The 22441-nt window shown below is 44.6% G+C and overlaps 2 protein-coding genes across 6 annotated transcripts in view; both read left to right on the top strand.

Moving 5' to 3' along the window:
- LOC139353068 (uncharacterized) overlaps positions 1-22441 on the top strand; it is a 569019-nt gene that overhangs the window by 104545 nt on the left and 442033 nt on the right. The gene's annotated exons all lie outside the window — the stretch shown is intronic.
- On the top strand, positions 119-3874 carry LOC139353301 (uncharacterized). Its single transcript, XM_070997091.1, has 2 exons — positions 119-2172; positions 2206-3874. The coding sequence occupies exons 1-2, from the start codon at positions 135-137 to the stop codon at positions 3822-3824; spliced, it is 3657 nt and encodes a 1218-aa protein (XP_070853192.1). The 5' UTR covers positions 119-134; the 3' UTR covers positions 3825-3874.

Below are 22441 nucleotides of genomic sequence, written 5' to 3'. Positions count from 1 at the left end.
TCGTTCTCCTCGCCGCGCCGTTACTACGCGAATTCGCCGCGTATCTGGTAAGCGGCCGGCCATCTGCTGCTGCTTCTATTTGTGGGGAGTTATTCAACTCCTCACAGTACTCCGTTTCGGGCCTGAGTCTGCCGATGCAGACGTTAGGTCGACGAGATGTCCAGGGCGTGCATAAGGATGCGCGTCTGCCGATGAAGCCCTACATCAACGTGGTGCCTAAGTTGCTCATCGGACTGGACCATGGACATTTGGGATTGCCACTTAGGACGAGGCGGTTTGCCAGAGAGGGACCGTATGCGGCCGCAACCGAGCTTGGATGGGATGTGTTTGGGCCAGTAAGTGGGCAATCGACTACGCCGTCACCGAGGTCCTGCCTTCTAGCCGTGTCAATGGATGATACGATGGAAAAGATGGTGGAGGACTACTTCGAGATGGAAAGCTTTGGTGTGAAGCTCGCGCCACAGGTCGCAGGCAGCGATGACGCGCGGGCACAAAGGATCCTCGAAGATACCACGGTGAAAGTGGGGCGTCGCTACCAGACGGGATTACTCTGGAAGGACGACTACGCTGTGCTGCCACGGAGCTATGAGATGGCGCACAGACGGCTGATCAATGTGGAGAAGAAGTTGAAGCGCAACGGGCAGTTGGCGCTGGAATACGATCGTATCATCAAGGATTACGTATCCAAAGGATATGCGAGGAAGCTGCAGCAGGATGAGGTCGCGGTGACGAGCGACCGGCTATGGTATTTGCCACATTTTGGTGTCGAAAACCCGAACAAGCCCGGTAAGGTCCGGCTTGTGTTCGATGCTGCAGCCAAGGTTGGAGGAACCTCGCTAAATTCGGAGCTGGACAAGGGGCCTCAGCATTACAAGCCCTTGCCAGCCGTGCTCTTCCACTTCAGGGAAGGAGCAGTCGGAGTCTGCGGTGACATCAAGGAGATGTTCCACCAAGTGCTGATCCGACCCGAGGATCGATGTTCCCAACGATTCCTTTGGAGGGATGGCAACGACGATCGAGACCCGGATGTGTACGAGATGAACGTAATAACCTTTGGAGCAGCCTGCTCGCCGAGCGCTGCGCATTACGTAAAGACGGTGAATGCCCTGAAGTTTCGGGATTCAGACTCGAGGGCAGTCAAGGCCATCATCGACTACCACTACGTCGATGACTATGTGGACAGTTTCGCTACAGAGAGCGAAGCTATAAGTGTATCTACCCGAGTGAAGGAGATACATGCGGAGGCTGGATTCGAGTTATGCCAGTTTTCATCCAGCTCACCCATCGTGGAAGCGGTGTTGGGACAACCCGGACAAGTCAAGAGCGTCGGATGGGGTGAGGCTGAGCAGAAGATCCTTGGAATGCGCTGGCAGGTAGCCACGGACGACTTCAGATTCAACGTGGAGTATCACCGAGTGCCAAGTAGCGTTCTAAGTGGAGATCGAGTCCCTACAAAGTGGGAGTATTTGAGCCTGCTGATGTCAACGTTCGACCCATTGGGATTCCTGTGCTGCCTGATGATTACAGCGAAGCTGTTGTTGAGAGAGATCTGGAGGCAGAAGATCCAGTGGGACGAACCACTACCGGAGGAGATAGGCAGAGCCTTTGCGGCCTGGCGCAGGGAGATGGACGCCGTGGGACAGTTCCGATGCCCTCGTCACTATTTCGGGCATGGAGCAGTCCGGACCGTCGAGTTGCACGTGTTCGTGGATGCAAGTCAATCTGCATTCGCGGCGGTGGCCTATTGGAGGGTCACGTACGAGGATGACAACGTGATGGTTAGCTTCGTGTGCGCAAAGACGAAGTGCGCGCCGATGAGAACGATGTCGATCCCAAGGTTGGAGCTGCAGGCAGCGGTTCTTGGAACCAGACTGATGAACACTGTCCAGGAGGAGCACAGTGTGGACATCAGCGAGACGGTGTTGTGGACGGACTCAAAGACGGTGCTGAGATGGATCGGCAGCACCCACCGCCGGTACAAGCAGTTTGTTGGCAACCGAGTGGCGGAGATTTTGGAGTCGTCGAAGGTTTCCCAGTGGAGGTGGGTACCTACAGCTGACAACGCAGCGGATGATGCGACGCGGTCGCAGAATAAGGCGGACCTTAGCCCGGAATCACGTTGGCTAAGTGGACCCGCATTTTTGAGGCAGCCAGCGAGCGGCTGGCCGGCGCCTGAGGAGGGGACTAAGCGTGTTCCAGATGCGCCTGAGGAGGGAACTAAGCGTGTTCCAGATGCGCCTGATGAAGAGGAGATGCCCAGTGAGTTTGCATTGGTGGCCGCGGATGAATTTGCCATTCCGTTCCAGAGATTCTCGAGCTTCAGTCGCCTGGGGAGGACCACAGCATGGGTCTTGAGGTTTGCGCGTTGGTGTCGCAAGCAGAGAAGCGAGATCGAGGAGTACGGACTCACTGCATCGGAGTGTGAGGCCGCGGAGAACCTGTTAGTCAGACAGGCCCAGTTGGAGTCGTACCCCGACGAGATGAGGTCGGCGGAATGCGGAAAGGACGTCGCCAGCTCGAGTGAGATTCGAGGTCTGGCACCTTACGTGGATGAACATGGAGTTCTGCGAGTTTATGGCAGAGTTGATGCCGCGCTGTGCATGCCGTACAGTGCGAGGAGGCCCGTAATACTGTCACACAGGCACAGTCTTACGGAATTGATTGTGAGGCACTTTCATGCCCAGATGAAGCATCAAAACGTGGATGCGACGATTGCTCAGATTCGGACGAGATTCTGGGTCACGAAGATGAGACGAGTGCTGAAGGAAGTAATCTCGTCGTGCAACGAATGCAAGTTGCAGCGAACGCGGCCGATGCCGCCGATAATGGGACCCCTACCAGAGGATCGACTGGAAGCGGGAGGATGGCCATTCAAGTACACCGGATTGGACTACTTTGGGCCACTGCTGGTGACTGTATCCCGTCACAGAGAGAAGCGTTGGGTCGCCTTGTTCACATGCTTGACGACAAGGGCGATTCATCTGGAGTTGGCTCATGACCTGTCGACGGATTCCTGCATAATAGCGATCAGGAACTTCGTCTGCCGTAGAGGACCAGTACATAGACTGCGGAGTGATAACGGCAAGAACTTCGTGGGAGCTGATAGGGAGGCCAAGCGATTTGCAGACGTGTTCGAGACGGAGAGGATACAGAGTGAGTTGTCCAGCAGAAGCATTGAATGGGATTTCAGTTGCCCATCGAACCCGTCTGAGGGCGGAGTATGGGAGCGGATGGTGCAGTGCGTCAAACGAGTGCTGCGTCATACCCTGAAGGAAGTCGCGCCGAGGGATCATGTGTTGGAGAGTTTCCTGATCGAGGCGGAGAATGTAGTCAACTCGCGTCCGCTCACCCACTTGCCGGTGGATGCGGACCAAGAGGCGCCGTTGACGCCAAATGACCTGCTCAAGGGAGCAGCTAACCTGCCGAATACGCCTGGATTGGATGCGGAGCTGCCCAAGGAGGGTTCTACGCGAAAGCAGTGGAGGATTGCTCGCATGCTGCGAGACCGTTTCTGGAGGAGGTGGGTCCTGGAGTACCTGCCTACGCTTGTGCGCCGCGAAAAGTGGTGCCGGAGAACGGAGCCCATCCGCCAGGGCGATATGGTCTTCGTCTGCGATCCTGCCTTGCCCAGACGAGAGTGGCGCAAGGGAATCGTGGAGGAGGTCTACAGCGGAGCTGATGGAGTCGTCAGACGCGCTACTGTGCGCGTGAACGACAATGGCCTATCTCGGACAATGTTGCGGCCCGTCTCAAAACTTGCAGTTTTGGATTTGAGTGAAGCGGTTCTTCACGGGGTCGGGGATGTCGACGGTCGAACATTGTAATCGATAGGTAGACTAAGTATTGTAAGAGAAATCTAGTATTTGTTAATTTATCCGATCTCGTATGGATTTCTTGGCCCTTGAAGTGCGGAGACGACCGACTGAGACCCCGGAGGAGAAGGCAAACAAACTCAGAGAAATATTTGAGATTGTAAGGCGGAATCTGGAGAAAGCATCCCAGGATCAGGCTAGGCATTATAACCTAAGGAGGAGGCAATGGACGCCAAAGGTGGGTGACGTCTTGTGGGCCAAGGAACACCACTTATCAAAAGTAGCCGAGGGGTTCGCAGCAAAATTGGCCCCAAGATACGACGGACCTTACCAAGTCATAGGTTTTGCGTCACCAGTAATCTGCAAAATACGACACATAAACACAAAGAAAGAGCGGACCATCCACGTAAGCGAGCTGAAACAGAAACAAACGGAAAACACAAGCCAGCGGCTACAGCAAACAGACACAACAGACGCAAAACAACATTGAAAGTCCAAGGATACCTCCAAGGATGCCCAAAGGATACTACAAAAAGAGCCCAAAGACATCTCCCAGGATGCCCAAAGGATACTAAGAAAGGAGTCCAAGGATACCTCAAAGGGTGCCCAAATGATACTACGAAAGGAGTCCAAGGATACCTCCAAGGATGCCCAAAGGTTACTACGAAAGGAGCCCAAGGATACCTCCAAGGATGCTTAAAGGATACTACGAAAGGAGTCAAAGGATACCTCCAAGGATGCCCAAAGGATACTACGAAAGGAGTCAAAGGATACCTCCAAGGATGCCCAAAGGATACTACGAAAGGAGTCCAAGGATACCTCCAAGGATGCCCAAAGGATACTACGAAAGGAGTCCAAGGATACCTCCAAGGATGCCCAAAGGATACTACGAAAGAAGTCAAAGGATACGTCCAAGGATTCCCAAAGGATACTACGAAAGGAGTCAAAGGATATGTCCAAGGACTGCCAAAGGATACTACGAAAAGAGTCCAAGGATACCTCCAAGGATTCCCAAAGGATACTACGAACAAATTCCAAGGATACCTCCAAGGATTCGAAAGGGATACTACAAACCGACTCCAAGGATACTACAGGGCAACTACAAAGGCGCAATGTAACACATAAAGGACATCAGGAGAACGTTAAGAACACAAAGGGAGCAAACCAGAGCGTCTAAGGTCTCGATTGGGACTGATCGGAGAAAAAGAAAAAACACGCATCAAAAGTCTGCCGAAGGAAGGGGGAAGACGGCACAGAGCAGAGAGCTGTACCGTAGATCTGGGTAGTAAGAAGGAGAGGCCGATGGAAATAGCGGGATTGAGCAAAGAGGAAGGCTCGGAACCGAGGTGTCGTTAAAGGGAGCCCAGGCTCCAGCTGCACAATCAAAATCAACGAGCATAATGAGCACACGTGTGACGAGGAGCGAAGCGCGCAGGATGTTGGCTGCCCACCAGCCGTCCGGAGGATCCAGCCCGGGGCAAGGATGATCGACAACCCGGCCTACCCGAACCTCGCGGCGGATCTCCGGGCGGGGCGTCCCCGAGCCGGTCATCAGCACCGACAGCGACGTCGAGTTGGTAGAAGATCCGCGGGTGGAGCAGCGGCGATGGCGGCTTCGCAAAGCGGTCAATCGGGTCGACGGCCCATCCCGACTGGCGCGGCGGAGGTAGAGTGGGCCAGCGAAGAGCCGCCCCAGGATCAGCTGGATCCCAGTACCCATACCGAGTCTGTGGTAGCGGCTACGTGGGAATTTCGACGGAAGTGCGAGGCGCGAAGGCGGAGCGAGGAGCGGCGAATGAAGGAGATGGAGGAGTCGCCGGAGTGGCAGGCCCAACTGCGGGCGGCCGAGGAGGAGGAGCAGCAGCAGCAGGACAGGGCCATCGACGCCAATGCCAACAGGGAGCGCGACGGTCACCGCGGAGCCAAATGAGCCGCTGGAGCGAGGACCCTGGGTGTGGCCTGAGCCTGTGGAAGGCGGCCGACCTCCGCTCAAGCGGCAGCACTCGGCGCCCGAAGTGTCCGAGGTGGTGGCACGGCCGAAATTGTCGCGGACGGTATCGGCGCCGGAGGGCTAGCGATGGCGAGAGATCGCTGAGCACGAGTGGCCCGAAGGCATCGCGGAGGCACCGGCGGTGAAGGAGGCTCGCATCCTGGGCGGCAGGCACAGCGTGCGCGTTTGGAGAGAGGGGCGCGCGTTCCGCGTCCGGTTGGGGCTGGCGGGCACGAGAGTGTTCGAGGAGCGCCCGAATAAAGTTTGAATAAAAGAAACAGAACGGAGTTTGAAAACCGGCATAGGACGGGAAGCGCGGCTGAAACAGGGGCCAGAAGAAAGGGGCATACACCGGCAGCACCGGCAGCACCGGCATCCTGAAATTCACATTGGGTTAATACAGGAAGCAGCCAAACGATACTAAAATACTCACCTGCAGCGAAGCAAATGCGAAGTCCTTTCCGCACTTGCTCTCGAGTGTTGCCAGCGTGAAGCCAGGCTCAGCCGGCTGAGGACGATTGAAGGGCGAGAGAGAAAGACGAGAGGCGAGAGAGGTCGTATGGAGAGAGACAGGATGAAATAGAAAGGAGTGAGGAAATGCGAAAACTTACCTAGAAAGTTGCAAAATTACCATGAGCCAGGTAAGGGGGCGCCTCGATAGGCGATCGATTGGCACTGGACGATAGTGCGATCGATGGGCACACGAAAATGGAAGCATCGGCCAAGGTGGAAATATCGCAACGAGCAGGTGGCAACACCGCAGAAACATCGATCACGCACGAATGGTGTGACCAGGAGGAGGAACCAACAAAAGGAGTAGAACGCAGCAATGAGCGGCGAGCTGGGGATCGATAACCCACGAGTATCGATGTCCCAGTGGGGTCATGGAAAATATCGGCGCGGGAGATTCAAGTTGTTACAAGATCCTCCTCCAGCGCTGTAGAAACTCAACAAAGTTAAGAGCGTCGAAGGAGCAACGAGGGAGCGCCGCGGGAATCACAAGGACTCGAAGGCTAGGATAAACAAGAAAACGCCGGAGAGTAGGAATAAGTTGTAGCTTTTTCCCGAAGTAAGGGGGGAATGTGAGGAGGTAAATAACTCCCCACAAGTAGAAGCAGCAACAGATGGCCGGCCGCTTACCGAGCTCGCGTAGTAACGGCGCGGCGAAGAGAGTTTGGAGACCAATGATGGAGAGCGAGAGAGTGTGGAGACCAAGAACGGAGAGCGAGAGAGTTTGGAGACCAAGCATGGAGATCGAGAGAGAATGGAGACTTCGCGGGCAAGGCAAGAGTGCCGTGTGCAAAAACAGGATAACGGAACTCCATCGGACTTTGGACTCTCCCGTGAACTTTGGACCGGGAGAGGAAGTGCCACATCTCGGCAGTGGAGCGGCACACAGGCGTGCCACAAGCATCACGGGAATCAGCGGGATGGCAGCAGTGGGCGGAGCATCGATTGGAAGCGGTACGTGAAGGACAAGTGGGTCAACCAGGAGTCACGGACTTTGGACCCGGGGTGGAGAGATCCAGCGGGCCGTGCGCAAAAGGGAAATTACGGTTCCCGGAGGCCCTATATAAGGCCGCAGTGCGCTGGCAGCTGGATCAGTCGATCACAAGGAGTCAAACCGTCAAGATCACTCAGATACCAAAGTGAACAATCAAACAACCAGATAATCTACAAGGGAGCAACAGCAAGTCGAGTCGCCAGAGAAGCAGCGCCGTTGGTGCCTACGAGGAGCAAGATTGCTACGTCGAGACGTTCGGGATTGGAATATCAGGAATCTCCGAATTGAGACGCAGGTAGCTGAGGTCCAGAGGGCATCACACGGCTAGGTCAAGGCGGTCGATTAACCTTATCCACAAAGTCCTGGCGTTACGCCTGGAGAGAGTATAACAAGCCAGAAGGGAGAGCGGTCGATCGCTAGGGTCTCGAGTGGAATTGTCCAGGGGAGCCCGAGTACCAAAAGCCACGCGGAAACGTCCCGGACCAAAAGCAAAACGGTGAGGCTAGGGTGGAACGGTCGATTACAATAGGCGTGGAAGCGAAGTAAAGCGCGAGGCAGCTTCCTGGCGTTCCGCCTTGACTGTCCGCGCGGGCTGAGCGGAAACCCCAGTGGGACCATCCGGGACAGAGCAAGGGACAGGCGGCGGTGTGTCGAAAGGAGCGATCCTGGAGAGCACAGCTTCTGTGAATTTTGTTCTTTCTCACTGAGCTACTGGGACGAACACACAATACACTGAGCTAGCCGCACGAATCTCGTAGCGAGCAGACCACAAAAATCAGTTCGTTACAATACTGTGATGTTTGTGTATCCGTGATCCCCATGCTCCTGAAATTTGTTCAGCTGTAGAGCCATCCGCTCAGAGGCGTAGCGACCAATAGCATACGTCGGAAAAAGTATGCACAAAGGATGCAAAATAAATGTGTTGATCGAGCCAACCAAAGCTAAAGTGAAGTTTTGCATAACCAAAGACTAATATCCTCAAGTAATACAATTGGATAACAAGTGAAAATCAATAAAAAAACATTGGAAGCATTTAAACATGCATTGAAATATATTTAAACCAACCGAATCAATAGAAAAAGTGCGAATCATAAAGAACAATTAGAGAGGACGAATCTCTCCACCATCCGTTGAAGAAGTCGCATGCCTCTGGCATATTATATATATATATTTTGTGTTTAAGTGAATTGGTATACTTAAGAACAGCCGTATTTTGGTGCACGTATATTTATGTATATATATCCAATACAATATTTTCCCAAAGCCCAGGATCCGGAGCGTCGAGATCTCATCGCCCAGGATTTGAAGAGCTGGTAAGTTTGTCAGAACACGGTTCCTTTCTTATGGACATACATATATAAATATTTATGCAGTATCCTACAAGAACACTTGGCTACTGTAAACCTTTCAGCGGCGAGTATCAGCCTTGTTGTTGTACGTACAATTGCAAGAGCCCTCTGAGCGACGTTTGTAGTCTTGAATAGTCAGCATTTTGCTGATGTATGCACCTTCACAGGTGGTAAACTCGATACTCTCCGTTAACAGAATAATTTTCAAATCAGATAGAAATTAATAATAGAATCCAGGGCCAAATAAATAAACTCGCGGAAAAAGTCAATCAAATTCTAAAAACAACCAAAAACTCCCAAATTGATACAGGTCACCTATACGAAAAATTACTCGCTCGTAATAGGATGATTATGATGGAGTTTCAAAATTTGATGCTCGCCATTTCATTATCAAAGTTATTCACCCTATTTGCGGTCGCATGAGAACAATGACGAAATTCGGATTGCCATATAAAATCAAGATTTGTATGTGTTGCCCAGCGAAAGTTTTCTTCACATTCAAGGACATATAACAAAAGTTGATGATAAAATCGAAGCCACAATAGCTTTATTGAATAATTGTATGGCGTATCTATTTAGTGAAATACGATATGAATTAAATGGTATTGAAATTGATCGAACACGACATTTGGGTGTAACAAGCGATTTAAAAAATTATTTATCAATAAAACAAAATCAAGAACACTTGCTCAAAAATTATGGATGGTCCATCACAAACAATTTAAATCTTGAAAGAGGAAACTTTAATTTTTGCGTGCCGTTGAACCAGTTACTTGAATTTGCTGAAAACTACAATAAAATACAGCTTAATGGGAAACACGAGCTAGTTCTATTAAGAGGAAAAAATAACGATGATGTTTATAAGAGCACTGCTGAAGCTTAAACAATGAGTCAATTGAAAATGACGATTTTGAGCATTGTTTGGAAAATGCCTCATGTACAATTGTCTGATGCTTATAAATTGTACATGTTTAATGTGATAAACAAACAAACGCCATTATTGATCCTTTTCAGGAATTGGGACATATATTATAGCCCAGTAGTTCCACAGACTACTACATTGCTGCTGAGACTGAACGCCCTCGATATGTTAGTATCGCATTTAAAAACAATAAGAAGTATGTTCATTGTGATTTAGTCGATGTGAAAGTATATCTAAATTCTAAAGTACATCCGTATGACGGATTAAATCAAAATTTTACTTATAATAGATATGCACTATTATACGATATCTATATCAATTTTCAAAAAGTTACTACGGCTGTGAGTTACAATCGTTATTATCGCTAGAGACTTATAAAAATAAGGCCCCCATTATTGTTTTAGATGTAACGCATCAAAATGAAGCAGTAAAAAGTGGACCCATTGATATACGAATTGAGATTAAAACACAAAGTAATATCCCTCCAAAAACATCTGCATACTGTCTCATAATTCATGATAAATTTTACGAATATACACCTCTATCAATCGAGGTTAGAAAAATATTATAAATATATATATTTACGTGAGTCGTTCTTCGCCCGAATAAAAATTGTAGAAGATTTTTTATATTCGTTGGTTATTCTTTATTAGAACGTTGGAAAAAGACTAATTGTATGTTACAGAATTGGTTTGAATGAAACCTCGGTTCGCGTTTTAGAATTTACTGTTAGTGCATTAGGTGACGCAATCGCAAGTGGATGATGCGATCGCCACTTCTTTGTTTATGTTTACATAATTCGGTCTTATTAGATTTTGAGATCTTATTGGATTCTTACGTTTATGGAATTACATCATTGTTGACGTTCGGACTTAATCAATTTTCTTTGTTTGTTTGCATTGCGGGATCTCGAGCTTCCGTAACGTTATTAATCAAAGCCGAAATTGGCGATTCTGTTTATTTGTAAACGGTTTCGATCTTTGAACTGGTGGCCGTTGAGAAATCGCAGTGCAGACACGTCACTCCCCCATCACTTAGACCAAATCGTATGGTTGTTTATGTGATTTTGGGGTATAGTTTTGGTATTTCCTGTAACTCTTGTGAGTCAATTGTTGGGTCGTTATTATTATTATTATTATTATATATTATTATTTTATAAGTATTCCTTTAGGTATTTCCTTAAATTTATAAAGTAGGTACAGTGATATACTTAATATTAAGAGACCCAGTGTTACAATTACAATTATTTTGTAAATCTGGTTTTCTTTATTTTGTTCAAAAAATATTTCTTTTGCTTGTATGTATGATATTGGGTCTAATTTGGTGACATTATTTCTTGTGTATATGCTTTGTGTGTAGTCAGAATTATAATTGCTTATGGATAAATCGTTAATTGCAATTGAGCAATTGTGTATTTTGATCATATTGTTTCCTTCAATTACAATTTCATTTTTAATAGAATTTTGATTTAGTATAGTTTTTGACAAATTCCATGTAATATTTGGTTCGACATAATTAATTTGGGTAGTTAAGAGCGTTTTTGTGTACCTGCAACTACTATCTGTTTGATTAACGAGACTTAAAAGACATGTGTTGGTAACAGGTTTTTTTTGTTTGTTTGTTATACAAACTATTTCTGAATACGTAATATTTGTTTTGGGTGTTATCTTGTAATATTTTATTATTTTCATCTGGATAAGGTAATATTTCGTATACGGGAAGTTTCTTTATTTCTCTGGGTATGTGGGATATAATTAAAATTTCGTTTGAATCTGACCTAAGCCAAGGTGAGGTTTTTATGTTCAGAAGTATCTCAGAATTAATGTTTGCCAAGTAGTCGTGTTTTAATAACTTTGGATTGAATATTCCTAAACTGCATTCCCATATCCAGGTCTTCAATGTATTCTGCGAAATGTTCTAAATTAAAAACCAATAATTCAAGAAGTTTTTCGTTTTCGTTGTATTCGAGATGCTTGTTTATTATATCGATGCTCTTGTTAACTGTATCGATTATATTATTTAGTTCGTTTACCTGTATTGAGCTACTGTTTTGAGCTATTACATTGATTTTTTCTTCTAATTCTTCTTTATCATTATTATCTAATGTTCCAAAAAGTTATTTGTAAGCTGTTCCTACAAAATTAGCTAATCCTTTTTTGTTTCTCCTAACAATTTTTAACCCATTCATTTCTCTTTGTAGTTTTTCTGTTAAATATTTAATCTGTATTATTTCCTTAAAGCCAAACGCTTGTGATAGCAAATTTTTGTAAGTTTCTTCCGTTTTTGTAATATTAATTGTGAGACAATGGTATTCAAAATTATCTGGGATGTTGATTGTGTCGGTCAAAAAAACAAATAGCCATTGTATGATTTTATAGGATTAATTTCTATAAATTGGTTGTTACCCATTGGCATCATTATTATTAACGTTAATGTCAGAAAGATGAAAGTCAAAGCGCTGGGTCTTGATCTGGGTCCTCCTGCAAATATTTACTTTTATTAACTTTCTTTTGTCTCTGGAAGTTTGTTTTGTAATGTTTTATTTTTCGACCTCTGTTAGTTTCCTCAAAATGATCATTATCTATTTGTTCTATATTTCCTGTCTTTTTATAAGGATTGTGTAATTTCCCGTGAATTGTGGGAGCCTTTCTAAATTTGGTATTTACCTCAAAATGTTGTCGTTTTTAATTAAGTTGTTCTCTTTTAGCTTCTTTTATAATTTGGCTGTTATAGGCAGGGGTACCTGCTTAAATACAAATATCAGCTGGGGTTCTACCTGTTGCATTGTGTTTTATTTTATGATTGTAAGTATACAGTATTACTTCCATTTTTATAAGTTTATTTTCCGGATTGTCGCCGGTCTCGATCACACGTATTTTTTCGTTAATTGATTTGTGTAATATTTCTACATCTGATTCTCCATTTTTACTTGTTGTTATCTGAATATTTACGTTTTCTGTGTCCAGCCAATTTTTAAGCGCTATACTCATAAAAGCACTATCCGTATCTGTTTTCAAGGTTCTGGGTTTTCCCATTGAATTGAATATTCAAAAAAGTCCTCTTTTAGCTTCCATCCAGTCCTTTCCGTTTAATTCAATCGCGCTTCCAAATTTTGAGTATAAATCAATACAAGTTAGGTAATTTTGATTTTTGATCGTGTAAATATCTGCGACGTAAATTTCCCTACAAAATTCTGTTTCTGGACTTGTTTTTAATAAAAGCGATGTTTTTCTATGTTCGGTTTTTGCTTGGTTACAAACATTACACTCATTAATTAAATTCTGAATTAAATTCTGGTAGTCGGGATAATAATAGGTTTCTTTGAAAAGCCTTACCATTTTTTCAATTCCTGGGTGCAATAGTTTTTCGTGGTTGCTAACTGTTCGGACCAGATCGCCAGCGCCTAGTCATGCGCGCATAGGTGTACGACGGCACCTGCAGCGCTCTCTGCTTATCTTTCGCCTTCTTTCTTATACCATTAAACCTGTCGCTTATCTATTCAGCAACTACTTTGTAAGCCTGCATATGTCTATATGAAGATCTTGGAGCCAAGCTTTTTACACATTCACAGTCCGTCTGCCGCTCCGAATAAACGCTATACATTTTAATATAACCTATTCGTGCGTTAATAATTATAAATATAAGGGTGGCATATTTGTTGTCTTCCCCACAAACACTAACAATAATTTCTTTAAATTCAGCGTAAGTTTTTATGTCCTGTAATTTAATTACTGCTCTTACAATTTTTGTAGTAGTGTTCATAACCTGTTTACAAGCTTCTTGAATGATTTCAAAATCAGAGTCGTGTTCGATGAAAAGTGCACTTAACTTGGTAAAAAAGAGTTTTATTAATATTTGCTTAGTTTTTTCGATGTTTAATTCGTTAAACATTATTTTAATCTTGACTTTCTTAAAATAATTTTCACTTTCTTCACCTTCTGCATTGCTTCGAATCATTTCTACCTGTCTTGCGAAATGATTGATTGGTTTTTCAGTAATTGTTATTAAATTTTCATTATCTTCTTCAGCGCTATGTGCTGTTGCTTTGTTACTGCCATAGTATACTTCGTTAATTTTGATTCTTGACAATGCATCGGCTACGTGATTTTGCTTTCCTTCTAAATATTTTATTTCGAAGTCATATTCTCCTAACCTTATCTTCCATCTTTGCAGTTTCATACTAGGTTCTTTGATATTGTTTAGCCAGACTAACGGCTTATGGTCACTTAATATCTCAAATCTTCTTCCGAATAAATAGGGTCTTAAGGTTTTTGTTGCCCATACTATAGCTAATAATTCTTTTTCAATTGTACTATAGTTTTCTTCATGTGCATTTAGAGTCCTACTAATGTAACTGATTGGTTTGTTATCCTGAGAAAGAACTGCTCCTAATGCAAAGTTGCTAGCATCAGTTGTTAATTGAAACCTTTTTCCAAAGTCTGGACAAATCAGTATGGGATCGTTTATGATAAGTTGTTTTAATTTATTGAATGCTGCAATAAATGTATCATCTTTGAATGTCACTTTAGAACCAGCTTTTAAACATTTAGTAAGAGGTTTTGAAATGTCTGCGAAGTTTAGTATGAATTTTCTGTAATAACCGCAAAGACCAAAAAATGATTTTATTTCTTTTTGAGTTTTGGGAATTGAAAATTTATTGATTGCCTTAACCTTTTCTGGATTTGGCATTACACCGTTTGGTCCAACTATGTGTCCCAAAAAATTCTGTTTCTTTTTTCAAAAATTCACATTTGTCTAGTTGTAATTTTAGATTAGCGTTTTTAAGTTTTTCAAAAACAATTTTTAATGAAGTAAGGTGTTCGTCAAGGGACGTAGAGAAAACAATTATATCGTCCAAGTATACAACGCAATGCTTGTTTATTAATTCACGAAGGACATTGTTCATGCATCGCTGAAAAGTTGCAGGTGCATTTTTTAATCCAAATGGCATTCGTGTGTACTCGTAGTGTCCGTACTTTGTGGAAAACGCTGTTTTGTTTATGGAATTTTGGTCCATTTTGATCTGGTGGAAACCTTTAGCCAAATCAATGGTGGTAAAATATTTTTGGTACTATCCACAATGGACTGCAATAAGGTGATTGGCTGTGCCTAATTATTCCTTGCTTTAACATACCCTGTATTTGAGACCCAACTTCTTTTTCAAATATACCCATACGGTTTTTTATAAATTGGATTTTCATGATGAGTTTTTATTTCATGCTTAACAACATTCGTAAAGGTCAAATTTTCACCATCACGATATTGAATGCATTTATATTGGTTAATTAATTTTAATAATTTAACTTTTTCTTCTTCATTTAAGTGTTCTAAGCGATAACTTTTTCCCTCTGCTAATTCATTTTGAACAGCATAATTTATTTCATCAGTATAATTTTTAGATTTTAGCAATGCCTCAAAATCATTAATTTGTGTTGGATTTTTCAAACTAATGTTTTTGTGTAAAAAAATGCGCCCACTAATAGTAGTACGATTATTTAAATAATCAATACTTGCCTGGTTTGCCTCTAGTAACTTTCGTCCTAGTAGTATGTCATAATTGGAAGAAAAATCGTGAATATAAAATATTTGTTCTTGAGTAAATAAACTATTAGGTGCAACTTTTACAAATTCATTTAGTTCATAATGCCCTGTCATATTCCGTATAATTGTCGGATCTTTATGTATGCTCCCGTTGAGAAAATTCTTTTTCATTAAGTTAATTGATGAACCGGTGTCGACGAGGCAACGATAATTATGATTATTTATAGTTATTTCTATGTATGTATAAACATCTTCTTTGTACTCCTTATTTTGTTGATAATTTTCGTCTACTTGCATTCTTGATTGTCCACTATTACTTTCTCTGACTCTCTTTTGTGATTGGTTGGGTACTGAGCCTGATCGTCCACTTGGCTGTTGGCTTTGATTCATTGTATTATTTTGCTGTCCCTGAATTAAATTTCCTCGAAACTCTTGGTAACTTCCCCTATTTTGGTCAAAAGTATTATTTCTGTTATTTGATTGGAACCTATAATTTTGTGGAACCATTGTTTGGGGTTGGTTGGGGTGTGGTTGAATTGAAAGAGCTGGGCCAGGATTAAATTGTTGGGTGTTGTACAAATTAGTGTAAGGGTAGAGGTTACGTGTATAATTTGTTTGTTGATGCTTTTGAATTTTATTAACATTGTTATAATGTTTTAAATTTTCATTTTCTTCGTATAGCCCTTCTTGCTGAGCCGCTTGTTTCAGTTTAAGTACTGTTGAAAAAGTACCTTGAAAATTAGTATTGTATAATCGCCTTAATAGTTCATCCAGTTCGTCGATTAGGGCTGCTCTAAGATCTGGCCAGTTGTTGACTTGTAGAACTTGCAGAATCCTCTGTGCATCACCGGTGATTTGAAGTTCAATTGCTCCAAATGTAACGCTTGTCTGTCGATCATTGGTTGTAGGATACAGACGCAAAAGGTAGTTAACTCTTCTGACAAAGGTTCCTAGGGTAGATGGATCTCCTTCAAACGTTGGAATATTCCGGATCTGGGACAAAAGTTGATTCAAGTTTTGCTCCGACAATGGGTTGGGTGCCACACCAATTTGTGGTTCCCCTTGAGCTGGTGGTTCTTGGTCCATTTTGTTGTGTTTAATTAAATTCCACTCACCTTTATTACTGACCGAATTGGATTTATTCAGTAGTCGATTGAAGTTAAATTTATTATAATATTTGTTCAGTGCCTTTAATTTGCACTTAGGTTCTTCTGCGGATCTCTTAGTTGCACTTCCGAGCTAGTCGAATAAATTGCTTACTTGTGGGCAATTCCACGCTCTGATCTGGATATCCTAGTAGTTAAGAAATATCCTTTTAATTGATCAGTAAGCTCCCGACTTTGTTTTTTTTTCGCAAGGATATTTTTTAAAGAGATCCTACCGACTGCGCCATTTACATGAGTCGTTCTTCGCCGGAATAAAAATTGTAGAAGATTTTTAATATTCGTTGGTTATTCTTTATTGGAACGTTGGAAAAAGACTAATTGTATGTTACAGAATTGGTTAGAATTAAACATCGGTTTGCGTCTTAGAATTTACTGTTAGTGCATTAGGTGACGCAATCGCAGGTGGATGATGCGATCGCCACTTCTTTGTTTATGTTTACATAATTCGTCTTATTAGATTTTGAGATCTTATTGGATTCTTACGTTTATTGAATTACGTCATTGTTGACGTTCGGACTTAATCAATTTTCTTTGTTTGTTTGCATTGCGGGATCTCGAGCTTCTGTATCGTTTTTAATCAAAGCCGAAATTGGCCATTCTGTTTATTTGTAAACGGTTTCGATCTTTGAACTGGTGGCCGTTGAGAAATCGCAGTGCAGACACGTCACTATATTTATAATATGCCAGAGCGCAGTACAACTTCAACCTCCGAAGAGATAAGTCGTGCCACAACAGTGTAAAGCCTAGCTTCGCGCAAACCAAAAACGTTATCAGCAAAATTTTGCACAAACAAATATCAACCACAAAGAGAAAATAAAAAACACAACAACACCATACACACGAAAACCTCTAATCCGGGCTCAAGCCCTTTACCAGCAATCATGACAGACCCACCAGACATTTACAAATCCCAAAAATCATACCATTCAAAATTAGGCGAACCAAAATTTATTATAATTAAAAGGAAGGACAACGGCTCGTTTGAAAAACTATCACCATTCATCATTAAAAAATCCGTGGACTTTGCCTGTGGAGGAGAAGTTGACGGATGCAAAAAATTAAGAGACGGCACATTATTAATAAAAACTAAAAATGAATTGCAAGCCAGAAAGCTTCTTAAACTTACAACAATCGCAGAAATCGAAGTAACAACAAATGAACATAAAACATTAAACTTCTCTAAGGGAGTTATTTATTGCAACGACCTTAGATATATCGACGAAGACACAATTCTACAAGAGTTAAAATCACAAAAAGTAACCGAAGTGAAAAAAATAATTAGGGTATTCAATTGCGTTGCAATCGTTTGAAAAGTGTAAAAGTGTAAGCAGTTCCAACAACAATTTCCATACAAAATAGTTTTCAAGGCCTACAACACCCCAGCCTATGTATACAAATCTGTTGTACTTGTGTAGAAATAGGGGGTTAATAATGGGTAGGAATTTTATCTAAAATACTAAAAATATACTGAAAAGTTGGGTTTTAATGACAGAAAATATCATAGCCTTCTTTTCACAAAAATTTAAAAGTTGGCGTTATTTTGTACGTCAATTTCCTGCAACGATATTTTAAAATAGAGGGCGTTCACAATTCTCGTCTGGCAAACTTACAAAGTTTACACTTTTGCAACGCAATTGAATACCCTAAATGAAACGACAAAACCCCAACACTAACTCTGACAGCAACAACCCCACTTTAATTGAAACAGGCTTGATTATTATAACATTTGAATCGCTCAAACTCCCAGAAATATTACGAATCGGTTACGAAACAGTTCGTGTACGTGAGTACATCCCACTTCCACTCCGATGCAGAAAATGCCTCCGCTTTGGTCACCCAGCACCAATATGCAAAAGCTCCGAAACTTGCACTAATTGTTCTGAAATAAAACACACAAACGACGGAAAAACATGCAAAAACCAAAAAAAATGCTTAAACTGCAAAAACAACCCAGAACTTGACTATCAGCACAGCCCAATCGACCGCAAATGCCCAACTTTCATAAAAAACCAAGAATTAACAGCCATTAAAACCACACAAAAAGTTGATCATAAGACCGCCCAAAGTATATATTTTGAACGACACGGATTTCAATTGAGGAACACCTATGCCAAAACACTAACAAACGCCACAACCCAGATGACAACAAACACTCAATCACCGAATACTAATATAAATACACACACAGACATAACCCAACCACAACATAAAAATTCGCACACCACACCCACATTAGGAACACATATCACTTCATCGAAGGCAACAGCCACCGGACCAGCCAAAACAACTTTACCATCAAGCCAAACTCTTCAACACCATCACCACCACGATTACGACAAAATAGAAGACATGGATACTGACTGCATTACACATACCAGAAAACTAGCCACAACATACTCGTCACAACACACAGAAGATCTAAAAATAAAAATCTTTCCTAAAGATAAGTCTAGTACCCTATCTACGAATCTTAAAGCATCCAAGACAAAGGCCAAAGCTCTAATCAAAAACAAACACACTAACAACAGCGACAGCGAATCCGTATAGAACCCTAAACCCTAAGTAAGACTTAAATTTAAGCCGTTAACACTACCAATAAAGTTAGGTTACAAGCTTTAATTCTTTCTAAAATGTCGTTAACTGTAATTCAATGGATCTGAAGAGGATATGTAAATAACTATAGCCAACTCCTTATTCTAATCAAAAAATATACTCCGCAGATAATTTCCCTCCAAGAAACCCACATACAATATATTAACAATATACCAACTCCAATAAATTACATACTACTAACAAACATAGCCACCAACAGATTTGGCGGCGTAGCGCTATTAATACACAAGTCAATTCAATATTCTATAGTAAACATCCCAAACGACCTTGAAGCTCTAGCAATACACATAAAATCCAAGGAGAACATGCACATAAAGACAACATACATTGCACCAAACAGAACCGTAACAAACCAAATGCTTGAAGACACTTTGTACAACAATCAAACACCCTCACTAATTCTAGGAGACTTTAACGGATGGCACCATGCCTGGGGTTCCCCGAAAACTAATTCTCGAGGAAAAACAATACAACAATTTATTGACAACACACAGCTAATCTTACTAAACGACAAATCCCCCACACACTTCTCAACACACAATACATACACGCTCACAACACGTACCCACCAGCGACAAGTTGACCTGAACATCGGTCGCCAATACATCGAGTTTTTGGTCGTTGCAAATCGGGTTTAATACCTAAAAGTGCGTTTGATTAGTGCGGGACACCTCAGGTTGCAGGTACGTACCACAGAAGCGACAGGAAGGTTCTACCCAGCCAACAAACCACACTGCTACGGTTGCAAAGGGTGGCCAATCTTGGTGGACAGAAGGGGGGATCCTCACTCTCCCGCACCCACACAGCAACACTCCACTCCAGAGCGCCACATATACTTGGTTCTGCTCACAGCTTCCACAAGCCGCACACGCTCGGTTTTTCCGGCACAAACAAACAACATCGATCAGCTGATCGCAGTGCTGGACAGCGCCGTCTCTAACAGCGAGCTTAACAGCGAGCTTAACAGCGGGCTTAACAGCGAGCTTAACAGCGAGCTTTCCCCGCTGAGCTATACAGCTGCTAGCGGCGAGCTCCTACGAAGTCGGTTGCCCGGGAATTTCAAATAAAATAAATCCACCTTCGCCACTGCCTATAGGGGTGGATGCGCAAAAAGCCAAGTTACCGGCCAACTTCCAACCCCACCGCGATAGCGGCGCCAGCGCAAACGGGGCTCTGGGGACCGAGTCGGAGCGGTATAGCTCCCAGCAGGCAGTAACCGGGGGAAATCCCGGCTCACCGAGGGACCTCCGGCTAGTGCAGGCGATGGATAGGGAGAAATCGTCCGGACATGACGAGACCCAGGCTCTTGCAGTTGCCAGGGCAGAAGAAGAGCTGCTAAAGAAGTTTCAGATGATGAAACAGAAGGTGCAGCGGTCGCCAACGGGGATGGAGCAGGCTCCCGATGCCCACCCAGTGTCAGCGCCTCCCAAAGTGACCGGGCCTGTGTTCAACTTCGGCAGTAACGAGGATGAACAAACCACCCCGAAGAGAAGTCGGGAACCAACCAGCCCTGAAGAGGCGAGCGATGGAGCCCACAAGAGGCAGCGGGTGCAGAAAAGCGCCGCAGCTCTCACCGATGAGCTAGGCAAGATGCTCGATGAGATGATCGCGAAGTTCACGGACACAAAAAGCAACAACAAGAAGGTAGTCCGCCATGTCACACAGGCCACGATCGACTCATTGCATGCAATGAAGAAGCTGCAAAGCGAGATCAGTGCGACGCTGGATGAGCCCCGAGCCAGGGGTCAGACCGCCAGCGCAACCCAGCAGACAACACCATCGCTCGTTGCCCCACGACAAGAAGGCATAGAGCGAACGCATACTGGCGCGGGGAACCCAGGCAGGGACCCGCCAAGAAACCCGCCCTGGCAGCAGGTGATACGTAAAACCAAAAAGCCCCACGAGACTGCAGCGAGTATTGGGGAAGGCAAAGACCACGTGAGCCGCACCGAGAAGCGCAGGAATCAGCGCTCTGACGCTATCCTAATCAAATGCAGCGAAGGAACGTACGCAGACATGCTCAAGTTGGTCAAAACCGAGATTACCCTTCAGGGGCTCAAGGATGGGGTGCAAGGCATACGCAGGACAGCCAATGGGAGTCAGCTACTCAAGATGCAGAAACCCTCAGACCCAGCCACGCAGAAACTGCATACTGCCATCAAGTCGGCCTTCAGCGGCAAAGCCGAAGTGGCTATGCTGGAAGACACGGTGCAAGTGGAAATCCGCGACCTAGACCTAATGACCACCTGCGAGGAGGTTCTACAGGCAGTCTACGCTGAGGAGGAGTGCGACATCCCGGCGGGCGCTGCACCTAGGATGCGGAAGGCGTATGGCGGAACCCAAACGGCGACGGTCCACCTCAGACCTGAGCATGCGCAGCGGATCCTCGACAAGGGGAAAATCAGGGTTGGATGGGTAGTCTGCCGCATAAGACAGAAAGTGGAGCCTAGGCGATGCTACAAATGCATGGGATTAGGCCACATGTCAGCCAGATGTCCAGCGTCAGAGGCAACAGCCAAAAACACGCAGCAATCCTGCTACAGATGTGGCAAGGATGGCCACAAGTATAAAACTTGTACTTGTGCATCATCTGCACAAGAAGCGGAAAATCTGGAGGAGAGGCCGAACACTCGACCCTCAGCAGTGCGTGCCCTGAATACCGGAGAGCCATGCACGATAAATTGAATGGTTAAGGTCCTACAGCTGAACCTTAACCACTGCAGAGCGGCGCAGGACTTGCTAGCACAGACGGTCATCGAGCAGCAGGCTGAGGTGGCAATACTCAGCGAGCCCTACAAGGACAAGCACGAAGGCGTATGGCAACGCAGTTCGGACGGCAGAGCAGCAATATGGAGCTGCGGGCAGCCCCCTGGACACCTATCGCAAAGGGCTTCCAGGACGGGATACACCAGAGCGAAGATCAAAGGCATCACGTTCTACAGCTGCTACATAGCCCCGAGCGCACACATTTGCGAATTCAGAACAATAATGCAGGAGATCGCTGATGACGCACGCGGTAGGTCCCCTATCCTCATCGCAGGTGATTTCAACGCATGGTCCACAACATGGGGCAGCGCTAGTACGACGCAGCGGGGAACCATCCTCCTTGAGGCAGTGGCTTCGTTAAACGTATGCCTACTCAATGAAGGTAATAGAAGAACCTTCAGCAAGTCAGGTCGGGAGTCAATCATCGACCTGACCTTCGCTAGCCCTGAACTGGCACGCAACTGTGTATGGAGGGTGTCAGACATATACACCAACAGCGACCACGCCCTGATCATCACCCAGACAAGCCCCAGACTGACCGCCCCAAGCAGCCGCCAAACGACATACAAAGCGCATACCCTGAACACAGTGTCCCTCCTAGCACACATGGAAGGCGTCTGCGTTACAGGAGACGCTAACACATGCGCGAGGAACATAGCCGAGAGAGTGAAGGAGGCGTGCGACGCATCTATGGAGAAGGCCACGAAAGGTGGTAACGGGCGAAGACCAGTACCATGGTGGAATGACGAAATAGGGAGCGCGAGGAGAGACTGCCTAG

The sequence above is a fragment of the Drosophila suzukii genome, chromosome 3, assembly GCF_043229965.1.
Source record: "Drosophila suzukii chromosome 3, CBGP_Dsuzu_IsoJpt1.0, whole genome shotgun sequence".
Lineage (NCBI taxonomy): Eukaryota > Metazoa > Arthropoda > Insecta > Diptera > Drosophilidae > Drosophila > Drosophila suzukii.
This window is presented reverse-complemented; position numbering and strand designations above follow the sequence as displayed.

Excerpts from the sequence above, each read along its gene's own strand:
- LOC139353301 (XM_070997091.1), top strand. The coding sequence starts at position 135 with ATGCAGACGTTAGGTCGACGAGATGTCCAGGGCGTGCATAAGGATGCG. Across the intron at positions 2,173-2,205 it reads AGCGAGCGGCTGGCCGGCGC|CTGAGGAGGGAACTAAGCGT; the intron begins CTGAGGAGGGGA and ends TTCCAGATGCGC.